Source organism: Cottoperca gobio, chromosome 17 (genome assembly GCF_900634415.1).
Source record: "Cottoperca gobio chromosome 17, fCotGob3.1, whole genome shotgun sequence".
In the NCBI taxonomy this organism is placed as follows: Eukaryota; Metazoa; Chordata; class Actinopteri; order Perciformes; family Bovichtidae; genus Cottoperca; species Cottoperca gobio.
The window spans coordinates 20,059,140-20,078,351 of NC_041371.1; the positions used below are offsets into that span (position 1 = coordinate 20,059,140).

Sequence of the window (19,212 nt, forward strand, 5' to 3'; positions counted from 1 at the left end):
AACTGACACAAAACAAACAGGGAGATATTGGCATTATTCTATATCTAGTCTTGCCTGGTAACAAAGTTAACAAATGAATATAGGATAATGCACCCCTATGGCTCCTCTCCATTAGCATACACACTCACAAGGACCCTACACAATAAACTGCCCTGAACCTTCACTAATACACACAACCCAACACCACAGGATCTAACATGTGTTGTCTTGTGTTTTTGTTTGTGTTGTCCCGTCATGTTAATCCGTGTCACACACTGTATTAAACTCTGTCTTGTCTAGTCCCACCGGTCATGTCTGCTTTACTAAATAAAACAATTTTAAATTAAAAAAGGATTAGCCTATGCACCATGTGAGCACAATATAAACTTGAATAATGAAAATATTAAAACTACAAGAAAAGGCCTCAGGATGAACAATAATGCAAAGCATTTTCAGATGACACAAACACAATGTGCACTTTTTTTCCCCAAATTACTACAACACCAAACACACAGTTAACCTACCTGGGGCTTTCTGACCCCCTGACGATCTGATTTATCACTGGTTATCGTAAGTCATGCCAATAAGCCAGCATGCACACTGCAAGGACAAGCAAACTAAATGGTATGCAGCCATTATTAATGTTAATGCTTTTTGAGGCTATAACCCGTCAATAGAAATAAATAATAATCTGTTACAGTAGTGTAGTTATTTAAAAAAATGTTTAGCCTTTATTTAACCAGGAGAGTCTCATTGAATCTGTTGTTCAAGTAAACCTGGCCAAGACAGACAGCAGCACAAATAAAAACACAGAGGCTGTGTTACAAATCCCCATACCTTTTCTTTTTACTTTTAGTACATACTGCAGTTGCCCTTACAAAGTACGTACTATTGTATTCAGTATGTTTACAATTAGGACATACTACTTCGTCGTAACCATGCACCTTGAACTTTGACCCTCTTGCTTGCAGAGGATTGTGGGTCAGAATAACCAGAAAAGCATGCTGGCTTGCATACTGCAGACATCCTGGTATTTTTGGCATACCGTGTTTTGGCATGCCATGTATTGGGACATGCTAAATATTTTTCTATTATGGGTATTGAAATGCGCCAATAGTTACAGGCAGATTTCAAAAGAGAGATTGTAAAAGGTTTATATAAGGTTATATTTAAAAATGTTTACATCTGCATCTAATTCTTTCATTTAAGATTTTAAAGCATTCAACCAGATCAATTTATTGACTCTCAAGTCTTTCTACAACATATTCTAAGCCGAAGGTTAAATACCCTTTTTCCAATTTCCATACGGACAGAAAACATAAACAGTATTGTCCGGCACATGATGAAGAGGTAGTATGGGAGCAGACCAAGAATTACCTTAAATATCAAGGTGCACCTACGGGTGGCCAGAGCAGTCAGTCCTGCGTGTGCGTGTGCGTGTGCGTGTGCGTGTGCGTGTGCGTGTGCGTGTGCGTGTGCGTGTGCGTGTGCGTGTGTGCGTGTGTGTTTAGTGTTAGGGCTGCAAAATGGGCTTCGTTGCAGACACATTAACCTGCCATCAAAAACATTGGCTCTGACCAAGAATGGTCAAACGTTCCAGTCTGCATCCCGCCCGGTCACTTTTGTCTATTGTGTTCTTTTCTTAGAGGAGATCAACAGCTGTCTAAAGGAAGCGTTGCTGGCTGTGATCAGCGTGTTTGGACCAGGAATGATCAGCAGAGATGGAGTACAGAGAAAAACCAAGCAGCAGGACAGGAAGAAACAGATGGTCTTCAACAAACATTGCACAGACAGTGTTTGAAATCTCATCTGTCTCTCTCACTGCCTGGTGTGTGTGTGTGTGTGTGTGTGTGTGTGTGTGTGTGTGTGTGTGTGTGTGTGTCTCTGCTCCACACCTGAAGGTAATCAAAACTTTGGTACATCAACACAAGCATATGTAGTCTTTCTCTGCGTTTGCTCTCATGAAAAGGGGGGAGTGTTTCCATGGATCCTGGACTGTCCCACCTCTGTACAACAAAAGCAGGCCTGTTGGGAGGCAGGCAGGACCAGCTCCTGATTAGAAAACTGTGTGCAGTGGAAACAGCTGGCCCGGGCAGGGAGGAGGAAAGGGCTGTTATCTAAAAGCGACCCCGTCAGGCCAGCAGAGGGGAAAAAGCTGACAGAGAAACAGGAAGCACAGCCGGGACACAGCGGTAGTTTGATAGGAAAATAGTCCTCGGTGGGACTTAACACAGGTGTTCAGAGAGAGACACAGAGAGAGTAAAGTGGCTCAGAAAAGGATTGTTACATTGGAAGCTGCTTTGCACGGAGGAGTATGAGAGCCACATTGGCATAAGAGGAAAAAATGAGAGGAGGAAGATATATTTTATTTAGCCTTTCGAGGATAAATTTGAAATGTTGAGAATAGATTCTCACTTTCAGAACATGCGCTAACGCTAGTAGTTTCATTTATTCTTTAAGTAAGACTTTATTTTAGTAATCTATTCAACTTTATTCTCGATATCTCAACTTTATTCTCAACTTTTTCAATTTTATTCTCAACAATTCATCTTATTCTCGAAATGCAAAAAGCCCACCCCAAAAACCAACTTCTTCCTCTGATTTATTGTGTCTTACCTCTGGCACTTATATTGAAGGTTTGACCTTATTCTTGACATTTCAACTGTGTTCTTAAAATGCAAAAAACTAAAAATATTCCTCCTCTCATTTTTCCTCCTCACAGTCTTCCTCAGGCTTTGTTATGTTAAGAGAAGTGCAAAGAAGAAAGCAAAAAAGCAAAAAGCTGAGGCCTTGTTTGCCTTCATTACCACTCTGGTATTAGACACAACACTTTCTGAAGCATTCCTGTGCTGGATTTCTACTTCAGGGTGTCAAATACTTCCAAATGGGTGTTGCACAGCCGTGTTGTGGGGACAACATGTCATCTCGAGTGTTGACCTCAGGCAGCTCTGGTTCTCCCAGGCTGTCTGGGGCTGTTAACTTATTTATAGTTGGCTTGAGAAGAACATGTTGAATAATACAATGGGGGAGGCCAGACAGACTGGACTGCAGCTGTACAGTGCCTTCAGTCATTAGCAGCTTCACATTCACCTATGAGAGTCAACCACAGAATATAATGAATATATTTCCTGCACAGGAAGGTTATCATGCCACTTAAATATGTGCACAAGCAAAGATGAAGTGGGCAAATTATAAGCACAAATGGCCTTTCAGATTTAGACTAATATCATAATATTTTAACAGAATAAAAAAGGCAATGACCTCTTTTTAATTCATCCATGCATTATATTTACATCCATGTGTTTGCTCATTTCTGATGTTTGTCCTTATTACAGATGTGGAAACTCATAGGTTTAAGTTTTTTGGTAACACTTTCTGTGAATAATATAATATATATATATATAATGCGTTATAAACATACTTTTTATACGTTATAATCTGTTTGTAGCACTGTATAATCAGTTATAAGCAATCTTCATAATGCTTTGTAACAATCAAACAACTTCATAAATGCTGGTCACACACTGACATTTTTAGATTTAATGATATCTTTTTCAATTTACCTAAATGACTTATAAGCAGCATGTAAAAAATGTTATCTGCCTGCAAAAAATAAAAGAATGTCAGTGAGTGACCAGCAAATATAAAGTATAATGTTACTTGACAATAAGCAGATTAATGCGAATGCACATTATAATTGCATTTACAAGGCAATATATATATATATATATATATATATATATATATATATATATATATATATATATATGTATCTATATATGTATATATATATATATATATATATATATATATGTATATATATATAGTATATATATATATATATATATATATATATATATAGTATATATATATATATATATATAATAGTAATATATATATATATATATATATATATATAGTATATATATATCCAGTATATATATATCCAGTATATATATATACAGTATATATATATATATACACACACATATATATATATACACGTATATATATACTGTATAAATATATATATATATATATACTGTATAAATATATATACAGTATATATAGTATATATATACTATATATATATGTATATATATATATATATATATATATATATATATATATACTGTATAAATATATATACAGTATATATATATATATATATATATATATATATATATATACACAGTATATATAAATACACATACTGTAGATATATACAGTATATATATACATATACTGTATATATATTTATACAGTATATATATATATATATAAATATATATACAGTATATATATATATATATATATATATATATTTACACACACATACTTAGTAAAATGTTATGTTTACAAACAGTATGTTACAAATGAAAAGCATAGACATTTGGCATATGCACATATTGGTTGTTGGAGTTATTACCAATTTTATTATATAAGATTTTAACTATTTATTAGAATCTATAATATAATATAAATTTAGTATAGTGAGAGATTCATAATGTCTGTAGTTATTTAGATTTATTACCAGTGATTCATCATTACATCTTGTATGAAAAGGTTGGGTGGTTTATCTCTAACAGAAAGATGTAACTTGTTTTTATTTTTTTATAAAGCCCTATAAATCAATATTAATTATAATAAGTAATAAGTATACCACAACCTAATAAAGAACGGTTTACAGTAACATTTAGATTTATATAGGCTATGTAGTGTATGTTGGTTGTTGCTTTTGTAATCTATATTTTTGGTAAGTACATTTAGAGCTACTGAAAACATAAAAGTCATATTTCATATATGTGTCGTACTTGGCCAATAAAGTTGAGTGTGTTTCTGAACACATATCCTTCTCCAAGACATAAGGAAGGAACCTCAAACAAGCACAGCTGTATTTTTTTTTTATAAATGTGTGTTTACAACAAAAGAGCTCTTGGTGCAGGTGTGACCTCATATTCTTTCTTCTATTTTAACCCTTAACTACTTTCACAGCCAACATCACTCAATCTGAATTTAAAACTGGATTTAGATGTATAGACACTGAATGTAAATGCATTTTGATAATGAAGTAATCATTTGTTCTTATCTAATGATCTGTGGAACTTGATGCTCCTTATCAAAATCATCTTACTTAAAGAGTATTTATTTACTGGTATGTGTTAATCAAGGTTAAACCCCGCAGACCATCTGGATCAGCCCTCACTTCAGGATGCCGGGTAACTAATAATTGAGCGGGTAACTAAATATTCAAAAGCACTACGTAATCCCAGAGTACATTGCTCCACCGTCTGCATTACCTAATCCCAGAAGCCATCGCGGGGGGCGGGGATATGGCTAGTTGTCAGAGCAACCTGCATGTCATTAGACATACCCCACCCACTAAACCATCTCCAGCCAATCGGATGCTGTAGAAATGACATCATTGTTATTTTCAGTAGAGCTGCAGCTTAGAGGTGGATAAAGTTCGTCTCCACGTTGGAAGTGATAGAAAGTATTATCCCTATTCAGGACTCTTTGTGCTTTTTGGGAAGGAGGAACAATCAAAGCGGATACTTCAGGTGTGAAAACACGGAGGCTCGGCGGCGGGGGAACAACGCTTTTTGTTGTTGACCGCGCGGTTCACGAGAGGAAAGTTTTCTCAGGACACGAAGTTGTCAAAGTGAGTTGAACTTCAACAATAGGCGGACTCTATCACAAGACAGTCGAAGGATAGAGAGTCACGGGACACATGTAAACAGTCGGTCTTTAACTATTTTTTAAAAAGGAGAGTAGTTCTCCCTTAACGTGATTAAAATTAAAATTAAAACTTTATGTCCAGAAAAATGGAAGCAACGTTTTACGACGAAGCCGTGAATGCCTCCAGCTCTCAGCATGACGGGCCGACGGTCTATGGGTTCAACCCCAAAACCCTCAAACAGACCATGACGCTAAACCTAAACGACCCGAAAAACTTCAAGCCCCAGCTGAGCGCCAAGGCCCTGGACATCCTGACGTCCCCCGATGTCGGTTTGCTGAAGCTGGCCTCGCCTGAACTGGAGAGATTAATCATCCAGTCCTGCACTGGGCTCACGACTCCCACCCCGACCCAGTTTGTTTGTCCCAAGAACATCACCGACGAGCAGGAGGGGTTCGCGGAAGGGTTCGTGAGGGCACTGGCTGAGCTACACTACCACCAGCAGGCACCCGCCGTCCACCCTGACGCGCAGACCGGCGCGAGCAACAGTATGGTGTCCGGCTCTGCTGCGTCCGAGAGCGGCGGTATTCCCTACAGCTGCACGGTGCGCACCGACCCCCCGGAGTACACAAATTTGGGGGCTTTCAGCCGGGCCGAGGGCTCTGCGTCTGCACCTGCTGCCAGCGAGAGGCACCCATCTATAAATTACCCATCCGCCCACCACCACATGGACCACCATCGGGCGGCAGCACAGCACTCGCGGCTACACGCGCTCAAAGAGGAGCCGCAGACGGTGCCCGAGATGTCCGGCGACACCCCGCCGCTCTCCCCCATAAACATGGAGAACCAGGAGCGCATCAAAGCGGAGAGGAAGCGCATGAGGAACAGGGTGGCCGCGTCTAAGTGCCGGAAAAGGAAGCTGGAGAGGATCTCCCGGCTGGAGGACCGGGTCAAAAACCTGAAGAACCAAAACACGGAGTTGGTTTCCTCTGCCAACGTCCTCCGGGACGAGCTGGCTCTGCTTAAGCAAAAGGTCATGGACCACGTCAACAGCGGCTGTCAGCTCATTTTGACGCAGCAGCTCCAAGCTTACTAGACTGACAATGGGAAAACAACCAAGGGACATTTCTTGGGGACCAAATGCAGCTTAAAGTGACCTGCTCAGCCTCGCGGGGAGTCCCTGCGTCTCATTGAATTTCTCCACCAAATTAACCGCTCAGGCTGAACCCACTAAGTTTCTGCAGACTATGGAGACTGACAAGATATTTGTAATTGGTCAGTGTCATGAATTATTACAGAGCACAGACGGACAAAGCTCAGAGGGAACATTTGCTCCAAATACTCTGATGTGAAAAAAAATATTTCACTCAAAACTACAATATGTCATGTGTATTAAGTCAAGCCAAGGTAATGTGGCAAGTGCCCATACTTAAAGCTAATTTTGAATTGATTAAGTTCCATGCACAGACACTAAGAGCCTGTTTGGGATCAAATTGCATATTAAACAGAAACACAATGTGAACGAGGAGTTGCCTATGTCATGTAGCAATTTATGCATATAGACTTTATCCAAGCACTGAGTATCCCACCAGCGACAGTATGTACAGAGTAACACTAACAAAAAAAATGTCCCACACCTTTAGGCAAGGACTCTTATAGGTGTGTGTGTAGCGTTTACAGAAGAACTGCCTTACTTTCTTAACCCTTATGTTCATACAACTTTGTGATAAAGGTGTAACTAATGTTAGACCTGAAATAACACTTTGTAATATTTGTACGCTGTCTTTTGAGCACTTCAGAACTGTAAATAGGACGAAATAAAATGTTGGACACGCGTAATGTCTGAGTACTTTTGTGTCTACTGAATAATTAACCATGGAATACCGTCTTTCTATGCTTTTACATGAGGTGTTTGTTATTGAAGGAACTGGGGCGGACGGGATATTGAGTCACCAGTGCAGTGTGTGGCGCGTGTAATGGTTGATGAATCTACTCGGCCGCTCATTGGACAGCGAGGTGTCGGAAGTGAGCAGCAGGCGGCCAAATATGGCAAGAGGTCCTCACAATGCGCACTGGGACGGGTGAATCACCGCCTTCCCACTACAGCCGGTGACTCCTAGAGGAAACCTATGAAGCATAAGCACATTTGTTTACAAGCTTTGGGAGTGTGTTGAGGTACATAATAATTTGTTTTGATGCAAGGAATATTCTCCATTTCTAAACTAGTGAACGACTTGTACAAAAAAAAGCTTATTTATTTTCTGAGCTGTAATATAAATTACAAAACAAGGTTTTTGTAGAAAAAAAAGGTACACTATATATATATATATATATAAAAAATGTTTAACCTGAACTGGATACTGCACACAAACATGGCGCTGAGACAAAAAAAAAAACGGCGGAAAAATATACTGTGGAAAAACGTGCACACATTGTGGACCACCAACACTGATGGATGCACGCTGACCTTTAAACCAGACACCAGTAAATGTTTTAGGAATACTCTGCAGACAATTTAAAAGGTATGTTTATGAGGGGCGTGGTGACACAGGGGGCAGCCGTCTGGGACATTTTAAAGGGAAACAATGCCCGTTTTCAAAATTCATACTTATTCCAATGGTCTAAGACGGTCCAAAAATATTAGTAAACACGCGCCACAGAAAATAGATTGTTAAAGATGTTATAACACAGATGTCCCAGGGGAATGGTCCGAGTATACATGTAAATTCACTGTTTCAGAACTGAGAACACTACAATATAATAAAGCTCATTTGGGTATAAAAAAAGAAAAACATTCTGTTGCTCTACAAAATCAGTCTCCCATTCATCGTGTGTGGAGCCGCTCCAGACTTTATACTTGATGACATCACCAGTTTGAGACTTACTTCTCTGGTTTCTGGCTTTGAGAGAGACGCTCATGTTCACAAATATTAATTAAACTTTCATTAAACTATGTCATGGAAATTACATATTGGATTTCTTAATTTAGGTGGTGTTCCCCTTTAAGGATCCTACACACCCACAGTAAACCCACACAGGTGTTTTCACTTATTGCTTGATTAGACCTCTCAGGATGCTGTGCTGACAGTGCTTGATTGACATTTCTGCTGCACCAGTTGAGGCCGGGCAATTTCCATCTTGTCATTCTTATTTGTGCGTTGAGTTAGGTGACCTCACATATTCTCATCATAGCGCCGCCCCCAACTTCAACCTGAGATGAGGCCTAATCAATCCGATTAAGTGAAAACACCTGTGTAACATACAGGGCCTTTATATATTTTGAATCTTTCCTACATGCACCATGTTGTTACCTGATCTTGTACACAATGCTAGATGATTAACTATGACTGATACAATGACTGTTCCAAGAACGTATTTTATCAGTTGTAGTAGACGTTTCACGATAATGTTATCGACTTATTGTACCATATATGGACATGGCCTTGATCACGTTTGCTGACCTCACTATTGCCCGTTGTGTTTACATGTCTGTTTGTTGACATAAGAATGTCATTAACATTTTAGCCAACATGTGAAAAATAAACAGCAGTTTGTCCTACCATTATATATTTGTTAACAGAGCCCATTTTATTTATTGTTTTGGTTGTGTAGTTTTTATTTTATTTATGTTTTAGTTATTTGTGATATTTTTTCACATTCAAATGTTGTAATTTTTAAGAATTAATTGCTCTATGAAAGGGTTTACTTTCATTATTATATCAGTGGCATAAAATGGTCTTATAGTGACAAAAATATAATTTATTGCAATTATTTCTGGGGCAATATATTGTCCAACAAAGAAGTTATCGTGATAGGTCTAAGTTGTGGTGCATATCCGACACTGAAACATCAACACTATGCAACCTGCCCCGATTAGAACCTTACATTTCTGTTCAGTGCTCGCAGCTGCTAGTATATCCTAACATTAAATACTTTCAATATCTCACCATCAAATTATATTCTCAATATATAACAGAAGTTCCAAATGATGGTTGGTTGACGCCAAAATGGCTGGAGGAACTGACAAAAATAATTTGCCAGCCATTGGCTGGAGTGGACTGATCACCGTCCAACCGCTTTGTTTCATCTTGCTCCACTCATGCTTGATCACTTTGTGCAATGGGGATGTGATTTTCTAGGCATTATAAAAAAAATAAAAAGTGTTCAGTTTTTTGGACACTGTTCCCCGTCCATTTCCATGTGGGGAATGATGATATCCGCATTTCACGTACAGTCCTGCGTCAGTGGCTCTCAGCTGACGAGCACGCCCTCTTTCGCAGAGAGGCGTTGCCGGTGTACGTGGTCCTGCTCTAGTTCTTCGAGGCTGGGGTGCCAGAGCCGTGACAGGATGCGCTCCATGTTCAGGGCATACATAGTGTGGGAGGACATCACACCGTGGTGAACCTACAAAATGTTTCAGGAAGACATTTAAACATACAAACCTCTGATTGTTACACGAGCATGCCAGAATTACTAATAATGAATAAATATTTAAATGGCTGTCTGCATATTATGTTATAAATATGTATAGCAACTGCCCTCTACTGGTTGAAACCTCGTTATTGCAATTGAATTTTGCCATTGGCTGATCTGATATATGGTGCCAGTTTTCATCCCTAACCTATCCTCACCTTCCCCAACTTCTACTATAATACCTAGAGGCTCGTTCTATCAGCCAGGCCTGCGCAGAATTCATCACTGGTCGCCGCACAATGCATGCTGGTTAAATTTGTGTCTGACTTGATCCTGACTTGCTCTGATGTCATGCACAAGTGGGCAAGGATAGCCTCACAAGATCGAGGCGGCCGCAGTTTTTCGAGCCTGCAAGACCCAGGGCATGATGGGAAACGCCTGGCTAGCGCCTGATCAGAGAGCTAATTGGCTCATAATTTGGACCACAAACACTAATTTTCTGTGTAATTGTAATATTTAAACCTACATTTTAGGCCATTAGTCTCATGTTGTGCAATGAAGGTTTAATCTGTAAACAAACATATCTTGTGAGGTTGATAACTATAATGTTAAAGATGATTTATAAAGCATTTAAAAAAAGCAAATACAAAGTGCTTTACAAGGCAGACAGAAAAAGAACAAAGGACAGAATAAAATGCCAGATACACACACACATTTCCACAGATATATATAAAATTACAAACTATCCAAACATGATCTGAAAACTACAGGTAGCCTACAGATGGATCTAACAGGATGTAAATATTTCTGTGACTTCCTGTATATTCTTTGAAGGCTGCTGGAAACTGTCTGACTTTTCTGCAGTTTGTTTTTTTATCACCGCCCGCTGATCTCAAAAACCAGTATGCAAACGGTAATAAAATGGAGTGCAGGTTAAAGCACATGGGATTCATCGTTTTACTTTAGTTTTTAACCGTGGTATTAAAATTGGTTTCGAGAATCGTGGAATTTCACTGGTATTGGTATTTCCTACTAAATTCCTGGTATCGTGACATCCATAGTCTCTTACCTGTAAAGCCTCAAGAAGATCAAACATGTTGATTGGAGGGAGCGGTGCGGGGAGATTGTCAGCAGAACAAGCCAATAAGTGAACAGCTTGTTGCTCGGCCTCATCAGGTGACACTTGAGGTGGTGGGCCAGCAGCGAGGGAAGCACTTGGAGGGGGACTGAAGGAAACACAAATAATCACTATAGAATGAAAATGTGAGCAGTATTACTACCACCATTTCATTACAACAGAAACTACAGTGTGACTCAACTCTGATATAAAACCTGCGCAGTGTTTATCAGCGAGTAAGAGCCTACCATTCAGTAACACTGTGGTAAGCAGCAAGGCTGTTTTTAAGATATGGCTGCGGCGTGACATCACAGCCAAAGGCATAGGGGAAGCGACCATCTCGTAGCCTATACGCCTTCCTCCGGGTGATGACAGCAGTCAGGACGTCTTTCAAGTGGTGCTGAAATAAATCAGAGCACCAAGTCAAGCTTTGCTCAAACTCCCGGGTGAACACAGCTGTCAGTCATACTTATTAGGCGGAACACAAAATGAATCCCTCCATTAATTTTAAGCACCTGCATGGATGCTGAATATATAATGCCAATGACAAGTTCAGTTTCATGAGTTTGTACTGAAAATAGAAATAGAATTAAAGACATTTGCTTTCAAAAAGGACAGAATCAGTTACATTTTTATGAATTTCAAGAACACTGTAAATACATTTCAAGGCTGCAAACATTAGTACTTTGGTTTTCCTTCTTCAACACATACTAATTCATGAAACCGAACAATGTTTCTGTGTGAGACGGCAAGGGTTCGTGTTGTTTATCAAAACATGCACGGACCATGGATGTGTTATCGACAAGCCCCCTGGGAGGCTCTACTTCTTCATCCCCTCATGTTGGACTCAGGGCAGACTGACGCTACACTGACTCACTATCGCCTCTCCAGGAACAAGTTGTATAAGACAGGACGGGCCGGGGCTAGCTTGTTAGCATGCTCATTTCAGTATTTATCTCTGAAACACAATACATAGCCGTCTTTGACATAACGTCAACACTGTTACCTCTTCACTGTAGCCTTCTGTGAATAATGTTAGTTAATTTTTGTTTTTATTATTATGTTTTAACAGTTCTGGACATATTTTACACATTACTCTTTAACACAGGGCGACAGTAGCGACAAACCTCGATAGCAAAGGTCATGCTGCTAACGGCATCTTCTGTGATGTTATCCAGGCCCAGCTCAAAGGCTGTCACCATCATGCGGGCCTCCAGCTGGCCCCGTGTGGGCAACAGCAGAGTGTGTGCACTGAGACGCAGCTCCTCCTCCTCACCTCCCACCTCACGTGGGCTGAAAGGCTGGGCGGCGCTCAGTGGGTTCTGTGGCTGGAAACGATGCTGAAGGACGCAAACAAGACATACAAACATCCAAATGATACAGACAGATGTTGCTTCAGCACCTTCTGAATAATTAGATGCCATTATTTGAAAATGTCAACATTTGGCAGAGCTGCTGTTTCTCAGCCTATGAGAATAAGTACTTACATCAAATTTCTGTCTGGAGGAACATTTCTTCTTCCCCTTTGGTTTTCCAGGCTTTGAAGCAGATCCACCTTGCCACTGTAACGGCCCTACGCCCTCTAGAGGACAATAGAGGAACACAAGATGCATTAAAGAAGCATATGCAGATGACATTTAAAAAGAATGTTTCTCTTAATGTTACAACTTTTCAATAGTAATAGCTTTTGAAAACTGACTCATCCTCTATGTGCTTGTTTGCAGTGGGTGGGCAATACAAATATTTATCACAGGCCATTTCACACTTTGTGTGACAAAGTAAATGACTAAACAAATTAACTTTGTCATTATTTTAAAGTGTACAATGCTACAGTTCAAAAGGAAAACAAAATCAATGCCACAAATAAACATAGCTAGTTAAGTGACAACATAGTTTGAATAAAACATAGCTTTGACATAAACACAAGCTCACGTGCAGTTTCAGAGAAAAAGGATTTTTATAATCTTACCTGGTGTGGAGACGATGATCTGGCAGCGTGTGAGAATGGCCAGAAGAAAATCATTGTGAACATGGACTGCAGAGGAAGGAGGAAAACACAAAATAAGCAACCCTTTTTCAGATAGCATCAATTTTTCAACATAAATAATATAGGCATACGGTATTTTTTATAATCTCATTAACCATTCTCCTGAGCCAACAGACGACGTGCTTCAATGTCAAACTCCTCCTTGCTGATCTTTTGTTTGAACCATAGCTTCAGGTTTGACCAGTAACTGCGTGGAGACAAAACAAGCAGAAAACATCAATACAAGACAAACCTTACTCTAAGAGTTGAGGTGAATTTACAATATTCCTTTCATTTCATAAAAAACCAGACATAATGTTGCCTTCTCATCTCATTGTAAAGAGTTTAGACTTTGAAAATGAGACACTACAGCTGAACAGGGTTAACATTTCAACTAATAGATATCACCATGACACCCTAGAGTTGATTATTTACATTAAGAGAATTGTTCTTACGACAAGTTTTCTGAAATTTTATTTTTAAATATCAAACATTATCTTTTAAATATGTGCTAATGTGCATACATTTCCAGAACAGAAATCTGAACTTTGGATAAAGCCAGGTTCAAAATTCTTGTTTTATTTTGTTGACATGTTAGAGTTGAATACCTTCCACCTCACCGTATGAATACATTATATATATATATATATATATATATATATATATATATATATATATATATATATATATATATATATATATATATAAATAAATATAAATATAAATATAAATAAATCAGCCTATGATTGATACATGAACAAACTCCAGTAAATACCGTAGTACCTTATACTTTAATACCTTCAGAATAGAGAGGAATAAAACTGGAAAGTTTGGTGTATGTAAGTACTACTGAAGAGGAGATTTCTGGTTTACAGTATGAGAAAAAATAATCTGATTTTGAGAAAACAGCCTTTAAAGATATGTATTGTAAAATTCCATACATTTAAAAAAATACTACAGATGAATAGGTTAAAACATTGTAACCAAAAGATATCACCATGAACCTCAGTTCTTTACTTACATTTAGATACTAATCACGTCATACTTCACGGACTGAATAATAACACTATTGATAACTGTTGCCGAGGAGAAATGCTGAAAAACATTAGCAAGGACTAGAAAGCTGCTCATTTCCACACAGCTATTAGCTAACGTTAGTGGCAAAATTACTTTGCATACCAGCAGCAAACCAAGAACAAAATATACAAAACGAACACCACAAATGGAAAACAGACACACAAACAACGTTTTACTTACTGCTTGACATTATCGCCAATTGCATCAGTTAAATTTTTCTTTGCAATCTCGAGCTCGCTAGCGTGAGCTGCCATGGCGTCCATAAACAAGGCCTACATGGACGTCATCATCCGGCGACACCTGCTTCCTTTTTTAAAATCTGAAAACTTTATTGAAACAGGTCATTTTCATGAATAAGGCGGGAAATATTACTAGGAGGGCAACAGCAGAAAGTGAGAAAAATACACATAAATAAATACATATTAAATATAAAAGAATTATGTTATGAAGTAAATTAATGATAAAAAAAAGGCATAAGGCACAATTTGTAATTGTATGTTTACATATACTTTACAGGCAACACATGCCCTTACAGTTTTTATGGCTTTTTTATTTGTACAAGATTTAATGTATGCATGTGATGTATGCCTGCTACTCAAATTTTCTGTCATAGGTATCAGAATATAGCATGTTCATAAAATAATGCAAACATATTTGTACAAGCTGTCAATAATACATTTTAAAACATGTTTCCATTTACTGTGTACTGAGTACTGACAATGACAGAGAATATGAGGCAAGGTTTCAGGATGAGCTGTGCGAAAGTACAACATTTAGAGTATCCTTAAATTTCTTTATAAAATGCTTTCCAGAGTAAAACTTGTGTATATTCAACCTCTCTAATCATATTTGTAATAAAGTATTTGTGAGGCAATCACAAACAGGAATATTCTTACCAAAGTCACTCCAATATGTAATGACATAAGGCTTTGTGACAACCTCACACTGAAACAGAGACTGAATAAATACTATATATAAATGTTCCCACAAGGGGTGTCAAGAAACATCAGATTGATATGAAAAACATGCACAAAATCCCTGAAACATTAGGAATAGCCACCATTACCAGAACAAACCAAATCAGGAAACATTTAAATGAGACATGAATAAATAATAGGTCACAAGATTCCAGGGTAAACAGGTCACTCACTAAAGTAATGTTATCATTAACTTTACATTACAATATTAAAATATTACTTATTTAATTATATACAGGAAACATAATGACAGCTAAAGTGCTTTTCACCAATGACAAACCATTCATCAAAATTACTGACTGTTTCCTGTCATCTGCCAGAGTGAAGGCATGGTTAGGTAGTAAAACTGCTCCACCACTAGATGGTATCAGAGTATGATTTAAATTCTGCAAAAGCCAGTCCACTCATACCTTGCTGCAGAAGAGCTGAGTAAAAGGAGGAATTAAACAAGTGCATTGAAATTGAACATGCTTTATCAAAGTGTCCACACACAGTAGAAGTTCAAGGTGCATTAAGCCTACTTAAAAGAATGTAGTACAATAACAAGTTCCATTCCAAGGCAGAAAGGGCAAAAACTCAGAATGAGTTTTTGAGGCAGAATCGCCTGGTATGTTGCTCATTATTTTGGAGATTGAGATTGTTTAATTCCAAAACTATGAGCTGATACGGTACCATGGACTCACTGGAGATGATGTGTAGATTAAGTATTGCAGCGTCAATGTGCAAGTCTGATCAATGCCAGGAAGGTCCTTACCAGCTCTAAAAATGTAGGATGTTATTAACATTGATTTTTAATGATCTTCAGATTGTTTTACTGCTCAGGATTGTTTTGGTCCATACTACTTTTAATGATCTAGCCAGCTGCCAGAGTAGTTTTTAAAAGACAGCTTTCTCCAGAATAGTTTTAATGAAGTTGGAGAAAGCTGACATTTAAAAAGAAAACAATCACCTCATTTTAACCACTGAAATTTCTGCCCCATTAAAAAAGTCCCTCACATCTGCAGCTACTTTAAAATGCAGCAGCTTAAGTGTGGACTATTGTTAAATAAGGAGATCAGACAGCGTATTTCCTGTTCTGTCAATAAAAGGGTTAGGGTTAGAAATACCAGTTAAATTCAGAATTGGTGGAAAAAAATGGAATAATCACATTTAGATCCCATCTTCCTCTTTTTGTATACTTTTTGTGCTATTATTTCTATTTCCAATTTGCACTATTGAGTTTTTATTTATTTCAGTGTTGTTTAAACTGATGCTGCAAACTATTTTCTTTGTTACTTAATGTAGAAATTATTGTTAGCAGCTAAAAGAAAAGACCCGATTGGTGCTACTGCTGTAAATGTTTTGTTTTTTTATTCTCCACTGGACATTTCTGTGGTTGCTTCTGTTGTTCTTTGTGGCTCTTTGGCTCATGGCTCTCTTGAGCCGGTTTAGGCTAGGAGGCCCTCTTTGTTTTTCACTGTTTTAACTATGGTGTAAAAACAGTTGAGTAGTCAGAGCGATCGCTCCTTTGGCTCTTTCTCCGCAGGCAGTCCTGAAGCCTTAAACAGACCTCCATGACTCACGGCATGTATCACAATGAGTGAAATCGTATATCTAGAAACATACAGTTAACAGTCATGTAGACTATTAGTGGGTCCTCCAGTCCAGTGACTAATGCTGACTCTGCAGTGTTCTGAGGTCATATGTCTGTAGGAGATCTATTTGATAAAGGGTTTCAAGGTTTGAGTCTAGTATAAACAAGCTTTCCATGCCAACCACATGAACAATGCAAGCCATCTGAATTTTTGGTTACTAATAGATGTATTTAACAGATCTGTTAGTCGGTAGCTGCAACTCAACGAGCTCACTTCTCGTGGCTCGAATGCTCCTTTGTTTATTATCTCTGGGTTGTGATCGGTACTTAGATTGCCTTCCTTCTGTCAAAAAACGAAATTAGAATAAATTTCTTTTTCTCAAACTCAGCATTCGCTTGGTCACTTCACAGCTAAAAGAAACATCACTCTGCTTTATGTTTGAGATTAATAAGGCAGAGTGGAAACTGCAGCTGTCTGCAGCCCAGCGAGTCTTCCCAGATCCCTCCAAGTGATCATCCATCTTAAACAAGTGTCTGTTAAGCTTTAAATCAAAAGGGCACTTAGGAACGGACTTAGCTATGGAGTTGTTTAACTGTCCCAGTTAGGGCAAAACATTTGTCATCGTGCTTATTTTTAAAGAAAACAGCTCCACATCCTGTCTGTTGATTTGCTTCTCGACGCTAACTGAGCTTCTGGGGGCTAATGAGTCACTCTCACAGACATTCCCCCAACAGCAGATGTCTTTCAGCAAACATCAGCAGAGCCAGCTTCTTCCACCAACCTTCCGAGCCTGGTGCCATCTCGGTGGTGAAACTCGTAGACAGCGAAGCTTCACTAAGTGACAAAGAGGGCTTTCACGTCTGAAACATGCAATGGTTCTCGTAGGACCACACTGCAGCACCGCTCGGCCATCCCCAGTCTGTTGGCCAGGTATTTGAGGTGGCATAGGCCTGAGTGTGGTCCCCTCACCAAAGCCAAGGATGTCACCATCCCTGTACCAACGTCTGACTGCGCAGGAGTTTGGCTTTTGTGGGATAATCATGCATTTCCATACCCCCAAGAGGCTGTTTAAAATGTAAGGGTTCAGTGTGTGGTGGGCAGAGTTATTGGAAGACTGCAGTTACAGCTCCTGTGGTGATGGAGCATCTCACACTGGCAGTCTCTGGGTTGGTTATAGACTTGACGTCTGAGAGGCGGACTTGTGACAGGAAGGTGCTGGAATTAAGAACAAGTGTGTTAACTGTTCAATAAAACTCTTGGAAGAGAGTGTCTGAGCCTGCACTTGTCCTTTTCGGCTGTGCGCACCCTAGAGGTGTTTGTTTGGGTTGACGGGGCGTTACATTTAGTGTGCTTAAATTAATAGTTTGACTATTTAGGAAATGTGTATATTTGCTTTCTTTCAGAGGAAGATGAAAAGATGAGTAGGGCTACTGTACTACTCTCATGTCTGAAGTCTACGATAAATATGACGTTAGAGACAGGCAGTTAGCTTATGTTAGCATATAGACTGAAAACAGTGGGAGATTGTTGGAACAGTGGAAAGACTACACACACACACACACACACACACACACACGCATGCATGCATGCACACGCACACGCACACGCACACGCACACGCACGCACGCACGCACACACGCACGCACACACACACACACACACATACACACACACAGACCACCGCTAATATAGCAACAATTGCCAGTTGATAGGCTGACGATGGCCGGCTTGAAAATATTAACATATATCGCCCAACCTAATGCTTTGCTTGATTTTGCTTCACCCCCTGGAAACAAGTTCCTACTACACTGACTCTCATTTTTCACAGCTCGATGATGGCTGGTTGTCACCAGGGGTGGGTTGTAACGCGCAACACAAATCGGTCTTTTTTATGGGCCAGTTATACATTTGCTTTGTTAAAACTAGTCTGTTATCAATATGTTGACTGCATTGACTGAAATTAGCTGTTATCCAAGCTATTTGTGCTCAGTTACGCAGGAGAGCAGAGGATTAGCACTGGAAAGACACTATTGCCTATGGTCTTGAACAGGACTCACATTGCTCTGGACTCGGTCTTGGCTTGGTCTTGACTACCTTTGGACTTGTCATTGACTCAGACTCGACTAAACCTAGTCTTGGACTTGACTTGGACTCAGTTAACTTGGTCTTGACTACAGCCCTGCGTGTATGAGCTTAGATAACTCTTACAGTTTTTGTGCTAAGCTAAGCTAGTGCTTAATGTTTACCCAAGGCTACAAACAAGGAGAGTGGTATTAATCTTTTTATCTAACTCTGAGAAAAAGTGTATATATATATATATATATATATATATATATATATATATATATATATATATATATATATATATATAT

At 38.9% G+C, this 19,212-nt stretch overlaps 2 protein-coding genes across 2 annotated transcripts; one reads left to right on the plus strand and one right to left on the minus strand.

Moving 5' to 3' along the window:
- The first annotated feature begins 5,404 nt into the window (after nucleotides 1-5,404).
- On the plus strand, nucleotides 5,405-7,495 carry LOC115022963 (transcription factor AP-1-like). Its single transcript, XM_029454085.1, has one exon. The coding sequence runs from the start codon at nucleotides 5,793-5,795 to the stop codon at nucleotides 6,750-6,752; it is 960 nt and encodes a 319-aa protein (XP_029309945.1). The 5' UTR covers nucleotides 5,405-5,792; the 3' UTR covers nucleotides 6,753-7,495.
- A 675-nt stretch (nucleotides 7,496-8,170) lies between these two features.
- tada1 (transcriptional adaptor 1) lies at nucleotides 8,171-14,579 on the minus strand. Its single transcript, XM_029454339.1, has 8 exons — nucleotides 14,470-14,579; nucleotides 13,329-13,420; nucleotides 13,156-13,221; nucleotides 12,674-12,768; nucleotides 12,314-12,526; nucleotides 11,435-11,586; nucleotides 11,139-11,295; nucleotides 8,171-10,060 (listed from the first exon to the last, which is right to left on the minus strand). The coding sequence occupies exons 1-8, from the start codon at nucleotides 14,550-14,552 to the stop codon at nucleotides 9,908-9,910; spliced, it is 1,011 nt and encodes a 336-aa protein (XP_029310199.1). The 5' UTR covers nucleotides 14,553-14,579; the 3' UTR covers nucleotides 8,171-9,907.
- Nucleotides 14,580-19,212: the final 4,633 nt, after the last annotated feature.

Excerpts from the sequence above, each read along its gene's own strand:
- LOC115022963 (XM_029454085.1), top strand. The coding sequence starts at position 5,793 with ATGTCCAGAAAAATGGAAGCAACGTTTTACGACGAAGCCGTGAATGCC.
- tada1 (XM_029454339.1), bottom strand. The coding sequence starts at position 14,552 with ATGGACGCCATGGCAGCTCACGCTAGCGAGCTCGAGATTGCAAAGAAA. Across the intron at positions 12,769-13,155 it reads GATCATCGTCTCCACACCAG|AGGGCGTAGGGCCGTTACAG; the intron begins GTAAGATTATAA and ends ATTGTCCTCTAG. Across the intron at positions 11,296-11,434 it reads TACCACAGTGTTACTGAATG|TCCCCCTCCAAGTGCTTCCC; the intron begins GTAGGCTCTTAC and ends TGTTTCCTTCAG.